This window comes from Cephus cinctus, unplaced genomic scaffold, assembly GCF_000341935.2.
Source record: "Cephus cinctus unplaced genomic scaffold, Ccin1 Ccin1_scaffold0123, whole genome shotgun sequence".
NCBI classification, from domain to species: Eukaryota; Metazoa; Arthropoda; class Insecta; order Hymenoptera; family Cephidae; genus Cephus; species Cephus cinctus.
The window spans coordinates 811,351-829,912 of record NW_014332857.1 but is presented as its reverse complement, the minus strand read 5'-3'; the positions used below and the strand labels follow the sequence as shown (position 1 = coordinate 829,912).

Genomic DNA, 18,562 nt, shown 5'->3' with positions numbered 1-18,562 from the left:
AGCCAGTGGGAAGTCATCAGATAAAAATATGTAACGTCGTAACTCCTGACCGCCGGCCAGAAACCGTGGAACATGTAAGATTACGTACAAAACGTAAAACGGTGTACTGTTTATTTTTTAGTCAATTTTAAGATAGGCTTTGACGTATGGATTTCGAATAAGCTACCGCCGCCGGTCCCCAGATCATTCTTGTCTTCTGGTGCATACCTGATCGTACGTCTGGGATTGGTGAATGTATGAAAAGAGAGCTGTAATTATCCGTGGAAAAAAAATATAATAAAAGAGTACTCCGTTTCAAAGTACCGGTAACGGGTGCCTCGATAAACGTCGAGATTACCTTTGTCGTACTCGTGCTAATTTCCGGTTTCAAAATAAATACAGGGGAAATATATAGTATGCGTATGTTGCTGGTATGTTTCGGTTGGCATTAAAGCTCGTGCCTGTTTTGCTTTATGATACAGTTGGTATTCGTGATACTTACTTCTGAAAATTTTCATTTATACGGCTTTAGTTAGTTCTGTATATTCTTGGAAATCATGGATTCCTCCTGTTGTACGCAAGGATTAATTTCACGGTTTGAACAGCCAAGAATGCCTTCACAGGAGGATCGCGCCAGGGTGAGCTTCTTCACGGATTTACAGTATAGCAAATCTATGAAATTTTAAATCGTGCTCTACGTTTCGTCTGATCTTAAGAGTATCTCTGTCGATCTGTATCTGTATAGTATCGCACGCACCGTTGACCGGTGGGTGATCTGTGACCCTCCCATTAAACAGTCCATTTTACGATGCTCTTGTTGAACAATACGACATGTATAATGGAGGCCCACGCCCTGACCCATAAAACACTCGAACAACGAGAATTTAATATCATTTGTCGCTGTCTAAAACCGAAGGACCATAGTACCAATTTCTTATCCGTTTCGATTATCGTAGATACATTCCATTTTAGAAAAATTAGATCTTTGGTCTACGATGCAGAACTCCATTTTGATATAGATTATAGAGATTTTAAATTCAATTTTCGATATTCAATACGCAACGATTCATCGATTGGCATTCGCAAAAGTTCGTTTCGATCGAAGTGTTTTGATTGGTCTGCGCAATGCCGAATGCGCAGTAGCATCGCGTGACCACTTCCGTTGTTCCGTAGCAAAGAAGGAACAGTACGTGTTTTCTTTTTATTATTACGTATGCACACGCGGTTTATCGAGTGAGGCAACGTGAACGTTTGTGTACCAAAACAATGGTGATGTCTGAATGACGGTTATTTGTGTATGTGATCAAAGGGCATGTGGCGCATAGCAACGGTGGGCTTGACAAACGTCCTCCATCTTGTAGTTACTCGCACGCCACGTCCCTTCGTTCGTATAATAATTTCCGGTTGCGGTAAAGTATCTAATTGTTTCCTGCGAATCGATCATCAGTATCGAATCAATGAATTAATTGAACCGAGATGAAAGCGAAAAATAGTGTTTCATAATCGCCCATGTGATTTTTAATATCGTGGAATCAGTCGATGAATGTATTACTATAATTTCATTCTTTGCGTTTAAAATGAATCCTTTTCTCTTTTGACTCGTTCAGCTCCCACTGCTACGAAGGTTACTGATAAGAAATTTAACGTAGTGCCGGATTACTTTATCAGGCTAATTTACGATCCTTATGAGAGACATACAGAATGACAGCGTCAACTCAAAGGACGAGTAGTCATTTACTGCCTCGTGTATTACTAAATACGCATAACACCCTGCGACCTTTATGTAAAACCGATTCTCAAGCTACGTCGATCGACTCATAAACATCCGCCACGGTCATTCCGACTTGTACTTAAAGATAACCACGTGCCCCTTAGAAGAATCTCATGAGAAAATTATAAGCATTTCTTTACGTTCATTCAGATAGTGCAACGTTACCTCATCGTCCTAGATAAGAGATAACGAGCAGCAGACATTGTCTAGCTGGCACGCTAGACAAAATTCTGAAGAATAAAACCTGAGTTACACATTGGTGAACTGAAAATAAACAAAAGGAAAGAGATCCAGGTCAGGGATCGCGTGCCAGATGCAAAACTGGTGCAGATGCAGGTGCAGAATATCTTGAAGCTAAAAAACATACATATTCAAGATACTAAAAAATTACTAGGTGCATACGTCTCTTTGTGGCAACAGACTTTACGACAAAGACGTTATTGTCCATAGTGTCAATAGGCAAGCACGAAAGACCTGACAAGAGGGAAGGGAAAAATGAACAAACAAAAATGAAAACCCTGTAACCAGCATACGTGTTTAAGCCATGCAAATATTTGTCGGACGCTCTCGTATTAAAGGAGAGAAAGAGTATTCTCTCTCTTAAAGAGAGGGTACCTTTACCTACGCCTGGAAAACTGATACGTCCTCTATCTCATGGACCGATCTTCCGGTGGAGCATCCCTTCTTCTCGTCCCAAGAGTTACTGGACGCCGGACGCATATTGCTCCACGCTTGGCGGCAAGGTAGCCCTGCGCGAGATAGTGGCGCCTACAAGCTATGGACAATATTAGCGTTAATTGATTCGATCGAGTGATCTTGTGGCAGTGGGAGGAATGGATGGGGAGGGGAGGAAAGAGAAGGGGAAGGCTGCCATTATCGTTCATTTAATCGAATTAAATTACTGGATTTGCTCAGAATTTCGTGGCTTCGAAGAGAGTTGCTCAATTTTATTTTTTGCCCACGCACTCGCTCACACCAGCTAGATATGTATACTTAGAGAAGCCAATTTCTTTCTAATTTTGCTTTTTATACAGCAGTTTATTTATCAAAGTTATTCTTGTAGCCTTTTATAAATAACGAACGTATTCTACCTATCGTTATGGGTCCATTAAGTAACTTCTTTCTGGATCGTCCTGCAGGTACGTCGGTGTCGCTTCTTGTAAACTGGCCGCGATGAATTGAGAACCTTGAAGTTGGCCGCGAACGACGGACCGGTTTCTTAATAATTAACATATGCAACGTTAATTTTACGGAATTATAATTTCACGTCAGTCAGCGATACGCTGAGCGACGAGCGAAACTTACACGTGACCGTGCCGCTTCTTGCGAACCCGCCTTATTGCTACTGATGGCTTCTCTTTGTTTTGTATTTATAATTCGGGGGGTTCCACCCTCGTCCAATTACTTTCTCCTTCTAAGCTATGATATTACCGGTCATCGGGTTATCCTATCCTCTTGTTGCGTTTACTTTATGCCTCTTAGCTTCGGCATAAGAAATTTTATTCTTTTTCTCCAATTCGTTCCTTGCGCCAGCGTGCCGAATGACAGATGCATCTTTCTAAATTGGATCCGTGCGTGCATATCAGCTGCATTCTTTTTAAGGAAGATTTTAAGCCTCTGTACACATATACATATGTTGTCGGCTTAGAAAATAATTTTAATATGAAAGTAACAGTTACTCTCTGAGAGCATTGCGTGGGAAGTGAAAAATGTCATAAAATATAATATTAAGCTAAATTATAAACGAGTGTGTATGTATATATATATGTATATTAGCACGTGTGGCCCTGTGGGTGGTTCATGTGTGAACTTAACACACTATATGTTCAACGTGTCCTGTTAAGTGCACGCACCACTGGAAATATCTGCGTGCCTCTTGTAACTTAATATCTCCACGTGTGAGGAGTGAAGGATTTTTTTTTTTTGGTAACAAAACAATGTTTTAATTATACACGGATGCTTTGTTAATTGTTAAAAATATTTCTATTATACGTTGATTTCATTTTTAAGTCATCTGACACTGTTTACAGTATGTTTCCTATACACATATATATATATATATATATATATATATATATATATATATATATGTTTGTTACATGTACATACATAGCCAGTGCTTAAGGCGTGAATTCTTCTTACTCATACTTCCGCTCCTATATGAAATCCATTGTAAAAAAAGACTGTTTACATGACTCATATATCGCACGCGTACGCATATTAATACGCATTTGTAATCAGTTATGTCGTGTTCGTGACTGACGCATAACGTGTTATATAGTTTTGTCATACGTTTTATTTAGCGCGTGGTCGCATTTCCTCAAACTGATAATAAATTACTAATCTACGTCTCATTTAGCGTCTCTCAATGTTCTCTCGACTATCGTTAAAAGCGACAAAGCAATAATAATCTAAAAGACAAGATAAATTTTTACAGATAAACGTATCCTGGTGTTGTACGAATTTCCAAAACAAGCAAATCAATCATTAACCCGGGAAAGGTACGCGATCTTTTTTGTCCATTTGAAAAGAAGAGTTTAGGATGTCTCAGCACCACGTGTCTACTCCTCAGTCAATCGTCTATTCAAACAACTATGAAACGTACCGTCTTCCACGTATGACTATTAATATCAGCTGTTTTCATACAGCGATCCACACAGACCACAAGTAATACATACAAATTCAGAATATCACTAATATTTGATTTAGTCCAAGGAATTTCTTCTTTGTCCCTTTCCCGTATCTGTATTCGCGAGAAATAAAATAATACCCCAGCACTGACACGATCATCAATATTTATGAATGAACCCATACGTTACATGTGAATGGCATCGTGTAAAGCATTAAGCATTGTAAGACCGCGATCAATACTTACGTGCAAACCAACAAATGCATCCCCTGCAGTCGATGCAACACCTACTGCTTCTTCAGGTAGGATATATTTATATATGTATAAACACTACACCGTTGCGTGCTCTGCTCCGGTATCATTAGAGGGCTATTTGAGACTTACGCCCCCATTGTCCAAGGGCACCTTCAGAGAAAAGCTGTTGGTATACCGGAGAGCGCAGAAAGGTACACCCGAGACAATGCATGCTACGTGCATCATATTTCACGGTCATTTATTTTTGTGTCTGGTATAATCGGGGGGCCCTCGTGATGCCCGGCGGAGTCCAAAATTTACGTCCCTGGACCACCGTAAGAGATTTACAACAACGTCGCGTATTATTCACCGTCTCGTTTAAACCCGTAACCTCTTATATAACTGGAATTTAGTATCGCGATGCAGTTCGCCATTTTGACGGCTTTTCTTTTGACTCCCTCTTGCCTCTCGCGTCGCTCGTTTGACTCTTGACAGTGGCGACACCAAATCGGCCATGGCCTCCGTGGCCAATCGTGCAATTACGAGAATTAGCGTAACGGGCAAGCATTTACGCGACGTCAGCAGTTTTCTTTTCACTAATTCCCAAGTGACGCCTTCCATCGTAAATAGTTAGGTGTCATCGTCGTCTTGAGAATCGCCTTTAGGATTAAAGTCATGTCAACGTTGGAATTCATATTGGAACATTAACCAGTGATTATACAGTACAAGAGTAATGACTGACTAGCTGGGAGGTCCTTCGGTCGAGGTTTCTCGTATTTTCTTTGATAATTAATTATTCTTTTTTACTTTTCTCATCGCGTAGTACTATATCTATTAATACAAAGTATACCAAACACCTACCAGCCTTCTTACAGATTCCTGTACAGTATGACGTATCACAATGAACAAAGAATCGCTTGTATTCCGCAGGCTGGTCGGAATGGGAAAATTTATTGCTGCAAGAAATTCGCAAGCTTCCATTACATGTTCACTAACAGCTTTAGATGCATTTGCGATCTATTACATTTTACTATCTTATTGGAACTTGCCGACAAAGAAATATTTATGTATGATATAACCTATATGTCTTTATCTTAATTCATTATTCATTCGTAACGATAAAGACATTTTATATCGCGAATGAGATCACTTCCTTATGGTAACTCCGTCCTATCACACCCGATGCAGTTAAACTACTTAATGACAATTTTCATTCGATATCGTTCAATGATTTTATTGAACGATCCAAGAAGATCAACCATATGGACGGATAATAAATCATTTCCTTCATGTATCCGCGTGAGTCAGTTTTTATTTTTTATCCTGCGATTAAAAGTCAACAGTGCAGATTTCAATTAATTATTTTCATCCCCAGAGACACACTCGTCCAGTTCTTCGTTCTCTCATCGTAGGTACTTCGTCCCTACTACTCTCATCTTTTATCTAACAAGGAAATTCCACTTTCTCTAAAGTGCCCAACTATCACGGCAAAGTCTTAATGATCAAGGATAATGACACCCTTTCGATTCAGCAAGGCCGATCAGCTCTCATCGTGCTTTAACGTATGTGTATAATACATATGCGGATATATACAAATATGTACAGTTCTTTACTCCACGGCCACCCTCGTGCCGGCGCAATATGATTAATTAAGACTTTCCAAGAAAACGCAACAAGCAAAACATTATTAGTTCGCACTGGCACAGTTTACCCAAACGAAAACTCTCAGCTTTGCCAGCGTCAGCAACACAGCCGGTTCATCGTGCTGCAATATTGCTCGTGCTCCTGCTGCTACTGTGCTAAGAAGATCTTTCTACGATCATCCATGCTTGTACACTGAAGTGCACTGGCAAAATAATCTGGCGCCACTATGCTGATACCTACTAGACGGCATGCACTTTACTCCGAGCTGCAAGAAAAGATCAACGACACTGGCTGTTCGTGCCGATCGATCCGTGCATAAATCAATTTGAGCCTAATGCAGAGACTGTAGCACAACTTATATCCAGATCAGTCGTTAAAAATTTTACACTGTTTTATACTTAGATCTATTATAGATATTATTTTATAGATATTTTCATATCACAGTCACGTGCAGTCTATAATTTTTATTTTATTTCAGATGGATCCTCGTCCTGATTCTCATCTCGATTTTTGGTACTGTCGCAGCATCCCGTATACCAGACAAGTATCCGATAGAAGTGAGTTCAGGTTATGTTCGTATATGGTACAGTATGCATTATATATATATACACGCATATACATATATAGAGAGAATTCTAGAGTTTGTTTGGATCGTTAACTCTAACGATCATCCGGTTACTATACTATGGCCGATCTTATCGATCTACACCGTCAGTCGATCCGACAACAAGCCACCTTTCCGAACCATTGTTGTCCCTGCACGCTTATATTATGGGAAGTGTGTTTATAATACTAGGTTACGATGCAGATATCGCACGTTTTAATCTACATTTATACTGCCGCTACGAGATGTTACGCGTGATTTCTATGGCTCCGAATTGCATCGCTGCATAAGTGCATCTTGGATTTTACGAGGGTCGTTCTTTCTTATTTATTTCTATATCCGTAAAGCGTTACGTGATGTCTCCCGTGATTTGAGGATTTTTTGTTTTCTTTACTTATTCCCTCTCTCAATGGAAATCATTTTGGGTGCATCGAATGCACTTTTCTGCTGAGAATTAGTCGCGGCTCGTCGATAATCTCTGGAGGCTGAATGCAGTTTTAATGCTGAGTGCATCTCGAGGATCACGGAACATTTTCTATGTCATTCTTTATCATATTTGTTCGTACAGTCCAGACACGCTAAACACTATTTATGTATTTATGAATGAAATGATGGAAATGGTGCTCTCAATGAATTACTATGCGCCAGTTTGATATTATGTCAGTGAATTTTCTTTCGCTTGCGTTATTCGGCCTGGCTCTTCTGTAACGATGTATTGTACGTGTATCTTGTCGAGATTTATTTTTCGTGACTTGTTGTCGACTTGCCGTGACTGAGTTACGTCGATCTTCTTTTAATCAGTTGCCTAATTAATGCCAGTCGTGGATAGCAGAATATTGTAAAATTTTTTTTTCTTTAATAGTCATACAGTTGTGGTACTATGTACGATATATATTTTTTTGAATTTAATATAATTTTTAATTGGCTTTTAATTAACAACAAATATATATATATATATTATGCCTGTATGTCACTATAGTAACGCGTAGAAACGTCTTGTAAACTTTGACACTGGAAGTCACGATTGAGTAATGAATCCGTCGAGTAATTAATCATGACACGGACTAATTCCTCGTGATATCCAATGGCATAGGGGCTAATTACGGTCTCGTTTACGTGAGTAACAAACGCTAATTGTCGAGTAAATAGTTAATGCCCGCAAGATATTTCTTCTATCGGTGGATGCAATTACGAAGAGGAATACCACCGAGAAAGTCCTGCCCTTTAATTACCTTCAATTCCATTTAATTTTCTATCCGCGATACCCGTTGCTCGGTCTCTAAGATACGAGAGGGAATTGAGAGAAAAATCATATCCGAGGAATTTCCGGGACACGTAAAATACTCCAGTGACTTAATTGCATCCCCGATAAAGCCTGAGATGAACGATTGAAAAATTTCAAGGTAAGGAGTATCGATCATATGAAGAATCAATTTCAATTTAATAATTATTATTTTTATTCGACAGGTCTACCACATGCTGCAAGAGAAAACGCAACTCAGTTATGGTCGTGATAATCGTATTAAAGGAAGCTGGGGTCCATGGAGCTCTTGGAGCGAATGCTCGAGATCCTGTGGCACTGGGATCCAATCGCAGGCACGGGAATGCCTGCCTATGCGGTAAGTCATCGAGAGAGTCATCGATTACGAATGATTTTAATGCGGCCTGTGTGTAAGTACAACGATGGAAATAATAAGTAAGCCGCGATAAGATTTAACCTGCTATTATTCTTCTATCAGGCTTTCACGTGCACGCTTCCGCGTTGTTATCGACGTAACGTTAATCGAATTAAAGGGCGCACGTTACGAGGAAATCGTCGAGGGACTTGGTGCCCTTATGGGAGCTAACGCGCTCGATGCACTTTGGATATTATCGCAGCAGTCGTAACCGTTCGGTTCACCGAAATTATACGTAGATTCTTCGAGGCTTTCTAAGATGGTAGCAATGCTGTACCATCCTATCCGTACCTTGCGGTTCTGAGGATTATCTACTATTAATCTTAAATTACACTACCACCTCAGTATGCTCTTATACCCGTGATAACTCACGTATCGTGCATTATACGATTCTTGACATTTCGAACCTTGCACCTTTCGTTATGCCAATTATTTTACACTTTACAAGATACCGAAGAGTCGTTATCGGTTCACAAAGTTCATAGAGACCTTGTCACGATAACTTTTAGTGTATATCTTTTAATATATAGAGTATTCATATACCGTTTGATCATTCATCATGCGGCTTGTGACTTTTCGTATACTTGTGTTATCAGTTATAGCGTTATCAATCTTATGTTCCAGCAGCTCCTTAAGGAAGAGGAGTACAGTTCATCATGAAAATACAATGCATGCCAAACCTATGTGCATTGGGACCTATAAGCGTTATCATGTCTGCAATACTCAGGTACATTGAGATAACAGTTTTGATGTTATTTTTCTTTGGTTTTATCAAACTGGGCATAGGCTTGCTTTTTTGTTTATGAAAATTATACGTACTTGCCAATTAGGATAACGTACTTGGGTAGGATTCATATCTCGTGCTCAGACTCCATGACTTGGCGATAACTTCGAATGCATAAGAGGACTCACCACCTGCAGCGCTGAAAGACCTTGTCTGTGATACACGTGTGTTATCGGTACAGTCGCTCGTGCTGGCTGATTAGAATCGATTCGCACGAGTTTGCCATTCGTGCTACGAATTATCATTCTTATAGCTTGTACCTATATAGGGTTATCCAGATTATAATGTACCTGCTAGTGATATTTTATACACTCTGTACTAAAATTACGTAACAGACAGTACAGTGTGTATTTATGTGATAGAAATTATTAGTCGTGTTAATTCCTGGATGACTTTTACGAGATACGTGGTTAAAGCGTTAAAAAAGAAAATTAACTATTTTATTGATTTAAAAAATAATTTTTATATTTATTGCTTTTTATGTTTTATCCATATACAGGATTGTCCAAACTATCCAGATGATTTTCGTGCGGAACAATGCGCTAAATACAATGGACGCATTTACAAAGGACAGAATTATCTCTGGATGCCGTTTCCGGACGGTGAGTATCATCTTAATGATAATTATAAGCTAATATAAGCTAATAAGTCAATATAAGCTAATCGGTATATCGTTATACAGAGAGAGTTATAATATACTTCAAAATTATCTTTCAGCGCCGAACACATGTGCCCTCAATTGTCGCGCTATTGGCGAACGATTTTACGCTACATTAGAACCAGTTGTTATCGATGGGACACCGTGCAATGCTCCTTATCGTCATGGACAACGACCTGGACTATCCTCAGAGAGCGGCGAACGCTGGCTATGCGTAGCTGGACAGTGTAAGGTACGTTGAAATCTTTTAGCTTAATATATCAATTATGTAATGCCAAGATAACGATTATTCATTCTTTATGAAAGGGGTCTTGAGAATTTATAGAAATTATCCATAAGGTCTTTACGGTTCCATTCCTATGAGTGATTTAATACAAACCATACCTCGTTCACTTGTTATTACGTAGTCAGTGGGCTGCGACGGAGTCGTCGGTTCTGGCGTAAAAGTCGACGCCTGTGGCGTCTGCGGTGGCGAAGGCAGAGGCTGTAGACTCTTCGAGGGCATTTTTATGGAGCCCATACTTCCAAGAGGACACCAGCCCGTAACAACCATACCGAAAGGCGCCATGTCCTTGAATATATCTGAGTTACGACACACGGCCAATTTTCTAGGTGAGATTCATCGGCCGTCAATTAATTATTGAAACGGCATTCTAATCGACAACGAAGTAACCACAGTGAATCCTAATTATATCAATTTCATGAGCATCAGGAACAAAAAGCGTTTGTGGGCTACTTTGGATTTAAAACTGACCTCCTTGTTCGCCTGAAATCGGCCCCTAATGTTTTTCTAAACAAGCATTGAGAAATTCGCCAGAAGCCGTGATCTCTAGTTTAAATATTTATCCATGGTATTTCATTCCTCTTCGTTAATTCAATATCTTGCGGTATATAGTGTATATAGAATTCTTACATATTATACTGTGGTTCGAATCGACGGTGAGTGCTCTTTGTTCCCATACGTTATCTGAGTCGTATAACGGTAGCAATTCGATGACGAATCTGATGGCTATTAACATCGGTTACGTGTTCAGACAACAACTGGTAATTAACTGGGCCTTTACGAGGCGCGTGTATTTTTACTGTGATGTTTGCGGCTCGAAATATCGATACGCCAACGTGGTACGAACTTTCTATTTATCCATGAAGCATATAGGCACGTCGACGTCCCCATGACCGAATATCATGTCCTGCATCTAATTTTTGCACTTCGTGTATATTATTTCTTTAAAGATTTATCCACGAGCAAGCGCGTCTTCATGCTCGATAAACGAATCCTCAAGGGCGGCAGCCAAAAATATCACTCTGGTTTTATCACTGAGAATTCCTCAAAGCTACCGACTCTACGGAAAGACGTTTCCGGCTTTGAATAACGCGCCCTGGTGTCATCGTGCACTAATGAGAAATTTATCTTGACAGCTTTGAGAGATCTGAATGGCAGTTACATGCTAAATGGACCGTGGTCTCTCAGTCCTAGTGGTAGCTACAAAATTAGTGGTACCATGTTTTCATATCAAAGGGGCGATGGTACCAGAATGGAGAACATTTTTGCTACTGGTCCCTTGGCGGAACCATTGGAACTCGAGGTGAGTATGTAGTAAGAGAGAGAGAGAGAGAGAGAGAGAGAGAGAGAGAGAGAGAGAGAGAGCAAGAGTGTAGAGTTTTTGATAATACGTATTGTTGTTTTAATTGTTATCTGTTATACGCTTTTATAGATCTTTTATCAAGAATATAATCCAGGAATTATTTACAAGTATGTGGTACCATTGAATGAGACTGCGGATAACAATGCAATGATAGCGCCACCACTTCTTGCCCCAGGTATATTTTAATACAGCTTCCTTGGTAGCGTTAGGTACAGAATGATCCATTGCATGCAGCTATTCGCGGATAATTGCACGTAGAATTATATTCGCGAAGCATCTACAGGAATCGCCGACCGGTTGTACGTAGCCTGGTAATTTTCTGGTGGAAACTGGATTAACGAGATCGAAATATTTCAGGGCCAAACGATCCCAGTAACGAGATTCCTGATTCGAGTAACCGTGCCATGCCAGCTCCAATACCAAGAATGTAAGTATTATTTTATATTCGAATACGCAAATATTTGGTGGACTGTAGGAGAGCGGCAATTTTCGTATTTTTACATTCAACATCTTGCTACAAATTTGATTGTGGGTTTTGATTTTAGATTCGGTCACGAGTCGCATTCCTCTGTCCCGAATTCGAATTACAGCCAGAAGGAATCTCGAGAGAGAAAACGGAAGGAAGAAATGCGACATCCGCCGACAACTATAATGGCTGGTGATCAGCCTAATGTGACTGAGACTGGTGGGAAAAAGAAGAAAAAATTCTCATGGCAAGTCGTTGGTTTGTCGACGTGCTCTAAAACTTGTGGTGGAGGTAAGATCGAAGTTACAGCATAAAAAAATTGTTATAAGTTTTTACATGATACATTTGTGTCGTTATTTGTTAGTCATGATAAAAGGATCCCGAATATTTGTATCAATAATAAGATATTAGGATATTCCTTGTAGGTGTGCAAAACGCAATTTTTAAATGCATTCGAGAGAAAAATCGTATGGTCGCTAATGAGAGGAGATGTCGCAATATTCAGAAGCCGCCAGTTCCACCTCCATTGAAATGCAATGATCGACCATGTCCGGCTAGGTAAAAGAAAAATTAATATTATCAATATGCAGACTGTGTTAATGAAAAAAAAATCTATAATCGAATCTAACCGTGAGATCTTCTATGTCAAATCATTGTCTGTCTTGTGGACCGGATTTTTTTTCATTGGGGGATGTTGATAGTCATCACTGATTTTAGATGGAAAGCAAGTGCTTGGAGCGAGTGTTCAGTAAGCTGCGGCGTTGGGATACAAACTCGTCAACTGGAATGCGTTCAGGAATTAAATTCGAAATTAACGATGCGCGTCGCAGCTGGTGCCTGTGCACAGCCACCCGATTTAAGGACTACGCAAACCTGCAGACGAGCGGCATGTTCTAATTCAAATCCAGAATTAAAACAAATGACTGTACAACATGACAGACCCAGGTGGGACGTCGGCACGTGGGGTCCTGTAAGTCAGTGAAAGTTCAAATTACTTGGAATTAATTATTTTTATATCAATTAAAATTTCTCAAATATTATTCAGTGCTCCGCTACTTGCGGTCGTGGCTTTAAAAGACGTACTGTTACTTGCATAACTTCAAATGATCCTTGTTCATTCTCCACCAAACCGGAAGTTGAGAAACATTGTGAAAGTGCTCCTTGCCATACCAATTCTAAAGGACATGCTCCTTGGCTATTTTCCGAATGGTCACAAGAAGTGAGTATCGGGGCTGTGAAAAGTGGAAGGAATTTTACAAAGATATAGAATATTGTGATTTCAGTGCTCTGCGGAGTGTGGATCTGGCGTTCGAAAAAGGCAAGTGGCTTGTGCTGACGGAAGTGAACTTTTTTGTAATCCGAATGATAAACCTGTTATGGAGGAAAGCTGCTTAGGAAATAATACTAATTGTGACAAACCAGTTTGGTATACTGGTCCATGGTCCTCCGTTAGTATTTAATGTAATCGACATTTATTAATTGGAAGTATGCAATGAATATGTCAATTTTATTCAACTATTTTTAGTGTACCGTATCCTGCGGTTCGGGAATGCAATATCGTCGTACCTTGTGCATTGCCAAGATGGACAATAATTTTCAAGTATTACCAGAAGTCAATTGTAACTCTTTCGATAATAAACCCACAACTGAACAAACATGTCGAATGCCAGCATGTTCTGCAAAATGGTTCACATCGCACTGGTCCAAGGTAAACAATTACAATAAAAGTCAGCAATAATAACCCATATTCTCCATTTTGAATTTACAATTAATTTTTCACCACTATATTCTTTCAGTGTTCACAAACATGTGGTACCGGAGTGCAGGAACGTCTAGTGCGTTGCATCTACGAAGGCGTAACCGCTTCCGGGTGTTCAGAAGTAGATGAACCAATTGGAAAACGCGTGTGCAATACGGACCCTTGTATTAAAAAAGATGAAATCCCCGTGGATGAGCTATCAAAAAGTAAATAACTATCATTCTTCAAGTTCTCCTTTAATCATCATACAATGAAAATATGAACAATTAACTATACCGTTGACTCCTTCGTGCGTAATGACAACAATTTCATTATTTTTTCTTATTCCAGTGCCTAAGGACAAACCTAACGACCATTGTATTGACAAATACCCCAACTGCAATTTAGTGGTAAAAGTTGGATTATGCAGAATCAAGTATTACAAGCACTCGTGTTGTGGATGTCGTGATTAGCTCTTCTCGAGAATCATTTCTCATGAGACTCTGAGGGTTCATGATGGAATCCAACTGTCGAGATTGCTGGACCACGTAGAGAATAAGGTACGCATGTACTTGCGACTTATGGAGGCGTTAAGAGAAGTACAGTATAAAAGGTTGTTGTACGGTGACTATTCTCGAAAGTGTAGTAATGCGATGCTGCAACGACGCTATTCTGTTTGGGCGTTACGCCGTGTCGAATCATTTAGAAAGTCAATTCTCATTGAGCGGATCAGATCGCAATACATTAGAACGTGATGTTTCAAAAATTTAGCCCAACTCGTTGATAAGCCGATCTTTGTTTCCCGCTATCGCGCCTGATGGGACGTGCGGAAAGAAATGGTCCCACGATTCGAATCGGCCTCATGACAAAATGAAACTCAAGGCGCACGGCCAAAGACAGCTTTGCCTTTATTACTCACTTTATTACTGCCAGGACCATTTGCGCGCTGTGGAGAGGCTCTTAGGTACTTGTATTGTAGAAAAATAAAATGCTCTTCCACGTGCGCGTGGTGTATACGTTATATTATTATATCAATAATAGTCAAATATGATTGTAAGCATAGGATATGAAAAATTGCATTACAATCTTTCCTGTGTAAACGGAGATATTATATTACGAGTGATTCACACCTGTATTGTTCCACATACTTACGCTGGACTGCCTATACTTAATTGTGTTTTTATATGTGAACTTCATATAATTTGAATTGAAATCTGGCATTGTTTTTTTTTATCGTTACCCATTTATGCTTTTACAGACAGACTTTGGGTAAGTTTACGAAGAGTATTGCGAAGCCACACACTGATTATAGGAACAGTCATGAGTTATTAGTGCATCGATAGGTATTAATATTTATTCGATATATTATATACATGGAATCATTATATAAACAATAGAAGTGTAGCCATCGATTAGCTACTTATAAAATTTAAATAGAGCAATAATGTATAAAGGATTATTACAAATTTCGCTTGTCAATAGCTTACTTTGTAAATCTTATAAATGTTAGGGCAAGTTTGTTATTTTCTTATATCTACCACAGATTCTCAAGATAGTGACTCATCCGAAAGGGCGTAACATTTTTCGTATCAATTAATTACATATGGTCTTTTAAAAATGTTATTTGTAAAGATTCAGTGAAAATCATTTGGCAGTCTATCGTTTCAACAACCGCTGAGCCATGTTGTCATTAGATTGACGAGGTTTTAATAATTAGGAATGATTAATTTCTATCGTTGCTCAATGCTATTCCTTTACCAACCCACCTCTCTTTCAGATCCACTTTTAAACCCAAATCTCTTAAAGCTGCCTTCACATCATTTTCTAATTCTAGACCATGTGTCTTCATAGCATTGATCAGTAGCTCCTCAACACCTTGTTGAACAAATTCCTGTGACTCCATATTATTTCTAACTGACATATTTCTTATTGCCCAACAAGCTTGCTTCAGAACGTTAATACTCTTAGGATAAGTTTTTATGGAATCGATGATAACTGTTGATGCTCCGCAGTCATAAAATACACCAGCATTTGAAGGACTTCTCAAAGTCAATGCAGAAATACAGGCAAGACCAGAACTAACCACAGTTTCTGAACCCTGTAACAGACATAATAATTATTAATATTACAAATAATATTTAAGTAGATCATATTTTACTGTTTCTACAATTCTTTGATTATTGTCAATTTGCTTTTTCAACTTACTTTAAATCTGCTTATTACAGAAACTATTAGAGGTGCTCCACCGGAAGTGACAATGTGAGATTTAACATAATCATTTCCGGCAAGCGCCTTCAGTAACTTTAATGCCTGCCAATTCAGTTTTTCTGTATCAGGATGATCGACCATTACATCAAGTATAAATTTTAGACCACCAGCATCTTCCACGCTCTGGCAAAATTCATTTCTGACTATCAGACTGGCTAATGTTAACATTAGATCGCCAACGACAGCTCTGTCTGTCTTGAACCCTTTAACCAAATGATAAAATTAATTAAATATATGGTGCAGATAAGAGATGACTATTTTTCTGATACTACAAATAAAATTATTACTTGATAATAAACTTGTAATGACATCTAAAGTGTCTCTAGCAATGGCAGTTGCATGCTCATATGCCTTTCCATATTCATGCCTTATATCGTCGTCTAATACAAGTGCTCTACATACAGCACAAGCATCTCTCAGTTCCTGTCCAGTGGCATCCTCACGCATAAGTATTCTTTTTATTTTTTCCAGAGCATTGGCATTGAAAATGGTCTGTCTATTCAATTCGTGTTTGATGCAACATTCTCTCATCCAACGTAACAGGAGTTGTAGAGTCGGAACATCGTGTTGTTTGTCTAAAATTCTGTAACATACAAATCATTAATATTTAGAATATGAATCTTAAAGGAAACACTTAGTAAGTATAGACTAGATAAAAAGAATAATGTAATAAGTATTCACTCCATCTGTAGAGTAACTCCTGCCTCGTCTAATAAATCAGGATGACCTGTCATCAGTGAAGTCATCGTCCTTAGTGCAGGTCTGACCACAGTAACGTCATCCTTAAATTCCTTTATCAAATCTAATAAAATCTTATAGCCTCCCAAGTTACTGGCATGAATTCTGCGTGCTATGTCTTTATCTAATTCAGTCTTCAGTTTTTCTAATACTTCCGGAACAATTTCCGAATTCTTTTCCTCTATGGAGGACCTCAAGTTATCCAGGCACGTCTTCACCAGATCTCTATCGTCACACAAGATTAGATCCTTGATGACATTGCTCAAGTCGACGCCCTAAAAGGCATACATTTTATTCATTTTTGATACACTTAAACTAATTATTAACACCATTCATTTGTACACCATAGAATAAATGTTTATAATAATTAATGAAGTCAATGAAATAAATCTTATCTTTGATTCCTTTAGAATAAAACGATTGTTAACTGTTCTAATAAAAGATAAATTAAGGAAATACATAACAATATCATTTATAATGTCTTTAAAAAGCAATAACAATGAATAAATTCTATAAGCATAACATTTTTCATTGATCTCTCTTCAATTTATTTTCATTGTACCTGAGCCTCAAATTGTTTAATCGCATCGTCGATCGCTTCTTCAGGAGTCATCGAAAATTCTTCTATATTTTCTTTGACAACTTCGTTGTATGTTTCTTGATTTATCACGCGAACCATGGTTGCACTATTTTTTTCTCTACAAGACCTAAATTTCCAAATAAGGATATGAATCGTGTTACTACGGTTACTACTGATATCTAATAGTATGTGATTTCACCGTACCAAACAAATGATCGAATGATATGTCATTTTATTTGCGTTCTACCAACCGACGAAATCAAGACCAATCACTTTTTAAAAACGATTCACATATACGGTACTTATCCCTAGATTGTACTGGGGATACGTTCACGAGAAATATTAAGCATCACTGAACGTAACCAAAATGAACAAATATAAATTCAAATGTCGCGTGTCAAATGTGTGGAAATGCAAGGCAAATAAAGAGTTTTAATAATGACTCAAGAAGTATACCTCCTCTGTCATCCAGTAATTTCTTTAAAAAATTACTTTTTCGATTTTTCAGTATACATACTTTTATACAGATATCTACATAAGAGAATAAAAAATAATATAAAGCTTCGGGCAACAGTTGCTTTGCACAGATGTACAGATTCTGATAAACATTAATCCAGATTTTGATTTAGTTTCGCCAAATAATTATAAACATTACTGTTAAATTATGTTGATATAATTTTAAACTTTTCAATACCATACCAAACAGTGCATATTATATAGTTATAACATCTCCGAGATAGTGCGTTGTTTGTGATAGTCAAGTCCACCAATGATCATGAGCTTCTTAGTGGAAAACTGCTCATCAGCGAGACGCTTTTCATCTAATGAATCAGTTCTTTATTCAAATTCCGCTAGTAGGAGGTTGCAAGTAGGAGGCTGCATTTAGACGCGACTCCATCCTAACTCGATTCAGTATTAACAGAGATAAGGAGTACATTTCAACAGGAAAAGTACTTACCTACTTACTAAGATACCATACAGCTAGAACGTGGAACGCATTTTATATTATAATTGAATATTATATTGAATTTGATTATATTGATTGCAGATGACAATTGACCCAATAGAGTGGAAAATCAATGCACTCATGAAGAAGTAGCTCCTGTTAGAGGAGCGAAATAGGCCTTAATTTGAGATCGCTGGTATT

General features: G+C 38.5%; 2 protein-coding genes and 1 long non-coding RNA gene across 28 annotated transcripts in view; 1 reads left to right on the top strand and 2 right to left on the bottom strand.

Annotated features, from left to right (window-relative positions):
* Positions 1-16,702, top strand: part of LOC107275008 (thrombospondin type-1 domain-containing protein 4) — a 24,271-nt gene extending 7,569 nt beyond the window's left edge. For 9 of the 24 annotated variants that reach the window (XM_025080016.1, XM_015754703.2, XM_025080015.1 and 6 more), the window contains 17 exons: positions 6,736-6,814; positions 8,329-8,480; positions 9,162-9,264; positions 9,821-9,923; positions 10,039-10,211; positions 10,387-10,591; positions 11,399-11,565; positions 11,695-11,800; positions 11,983-12,052; positions 12,171-12,382; positions 12,517-12,649; positions 12,809-13,061; positions 13,137-13,310; positions 13,375-13,539; positions 13,617-13,799; positions 13,888-14,056; positions 14,181-15,046. In XM_025080016.1, the coding sequence (XP_024935784.1) occupies positions 6,736-6,814; positions 8,329-8,480; positions 9,162-9,264; positions 9,821-9,923; positions 10,039-10,211; positions 10,387-10,591; positions 11,399-11,565; positions 11,695-11,800; positions 11,983-12,052; positions 12,171-12,382; positions 12,517-12,649; positions 12,809-13,061; positions 13,137-13,310; positions 13,375-13,539; positions 13,617-13,799; positions 13,888-14,056; positions 14,181-14,302 (2,569 nt within the window). In that variant the 3' untranslated portion in view covers positions 14,303-15,046. Of the gene's footprint in view, positions 1-3,901; positions 4,682-5,047; positions 5,380-5,431; positions 6,176-6,735; positions 6,815-6,838; positions 8,265-8,328; positions 8,533-9,161; positions 9,265-9,820; positions 9,924-10,038; positions 10,212-10,386; positions 10,592-11,398; positions 11,566-11,694; positions 11,801-11,982; positions 12,053-12,170; positions 12,383-12,516; positions 12,650-12,808; positions 13,062-13,136; positions 13,311-13,374; positions 13,553-13,616; positions 13,800-13,887; positions 14,057-14,180; positions 15,047-15,087; positions 15,568-16,568 lie in introns of those variants that run through there. The other 15 variants (XM_025080022.1, XM_025080020.1, XR_001539591.2 and 12 more) reach the window with 15 other exon arrangements.
* On the bottom strand, positions 2,538-5,048 carry LOC112493656. 3 transcript variants are annotated; one of them, XR_003058188.1, is made up of 3 exons: positions 4,626-5,048; positions 3,056-3,367; positions 2,538-2,968 (listed from the first exon to the last, which is right to left on the bottom strand). It is a non-coding gene; the product is annotated as an uncharacterized LOC112493656 (long non-coding RNA). The 3 variants fall into 3 exon arrangements; XR_003058187.1 differs by having other exon boundaries at positions 3,056-3,343; XR_003058189.1 differs by having other exon boundaries at positions 3,056-3,308.
* LOC107275010 (armadillo repeat-containing protein 6 homolog) lies at positions 15,155-17,667 on the bottom strand. The gene is made up of 5 exons (XM_025080031.1): positions 17,398-17,667; positions 16,779-17,110; positions 16,385-16,680; positions 16,035-16,300; positions 15,155-15,927 (listed from the first exon to the last, which is right to left on the bottom strand). The coding sequence occupies exons 1-5, from the start codon at positions 17,512-17,514 to the stop codon at positions 15,553-15,555; spliced, it is 1,386 nt and encodes a 461-aa protein (XP_024935799.1). The 5' UTR covers positions 17,515-17,667; the 3' UTR covers positions 15,155-15,552.
* Positions 17,668-18,562: the final 895 nt, after the last annotated feature.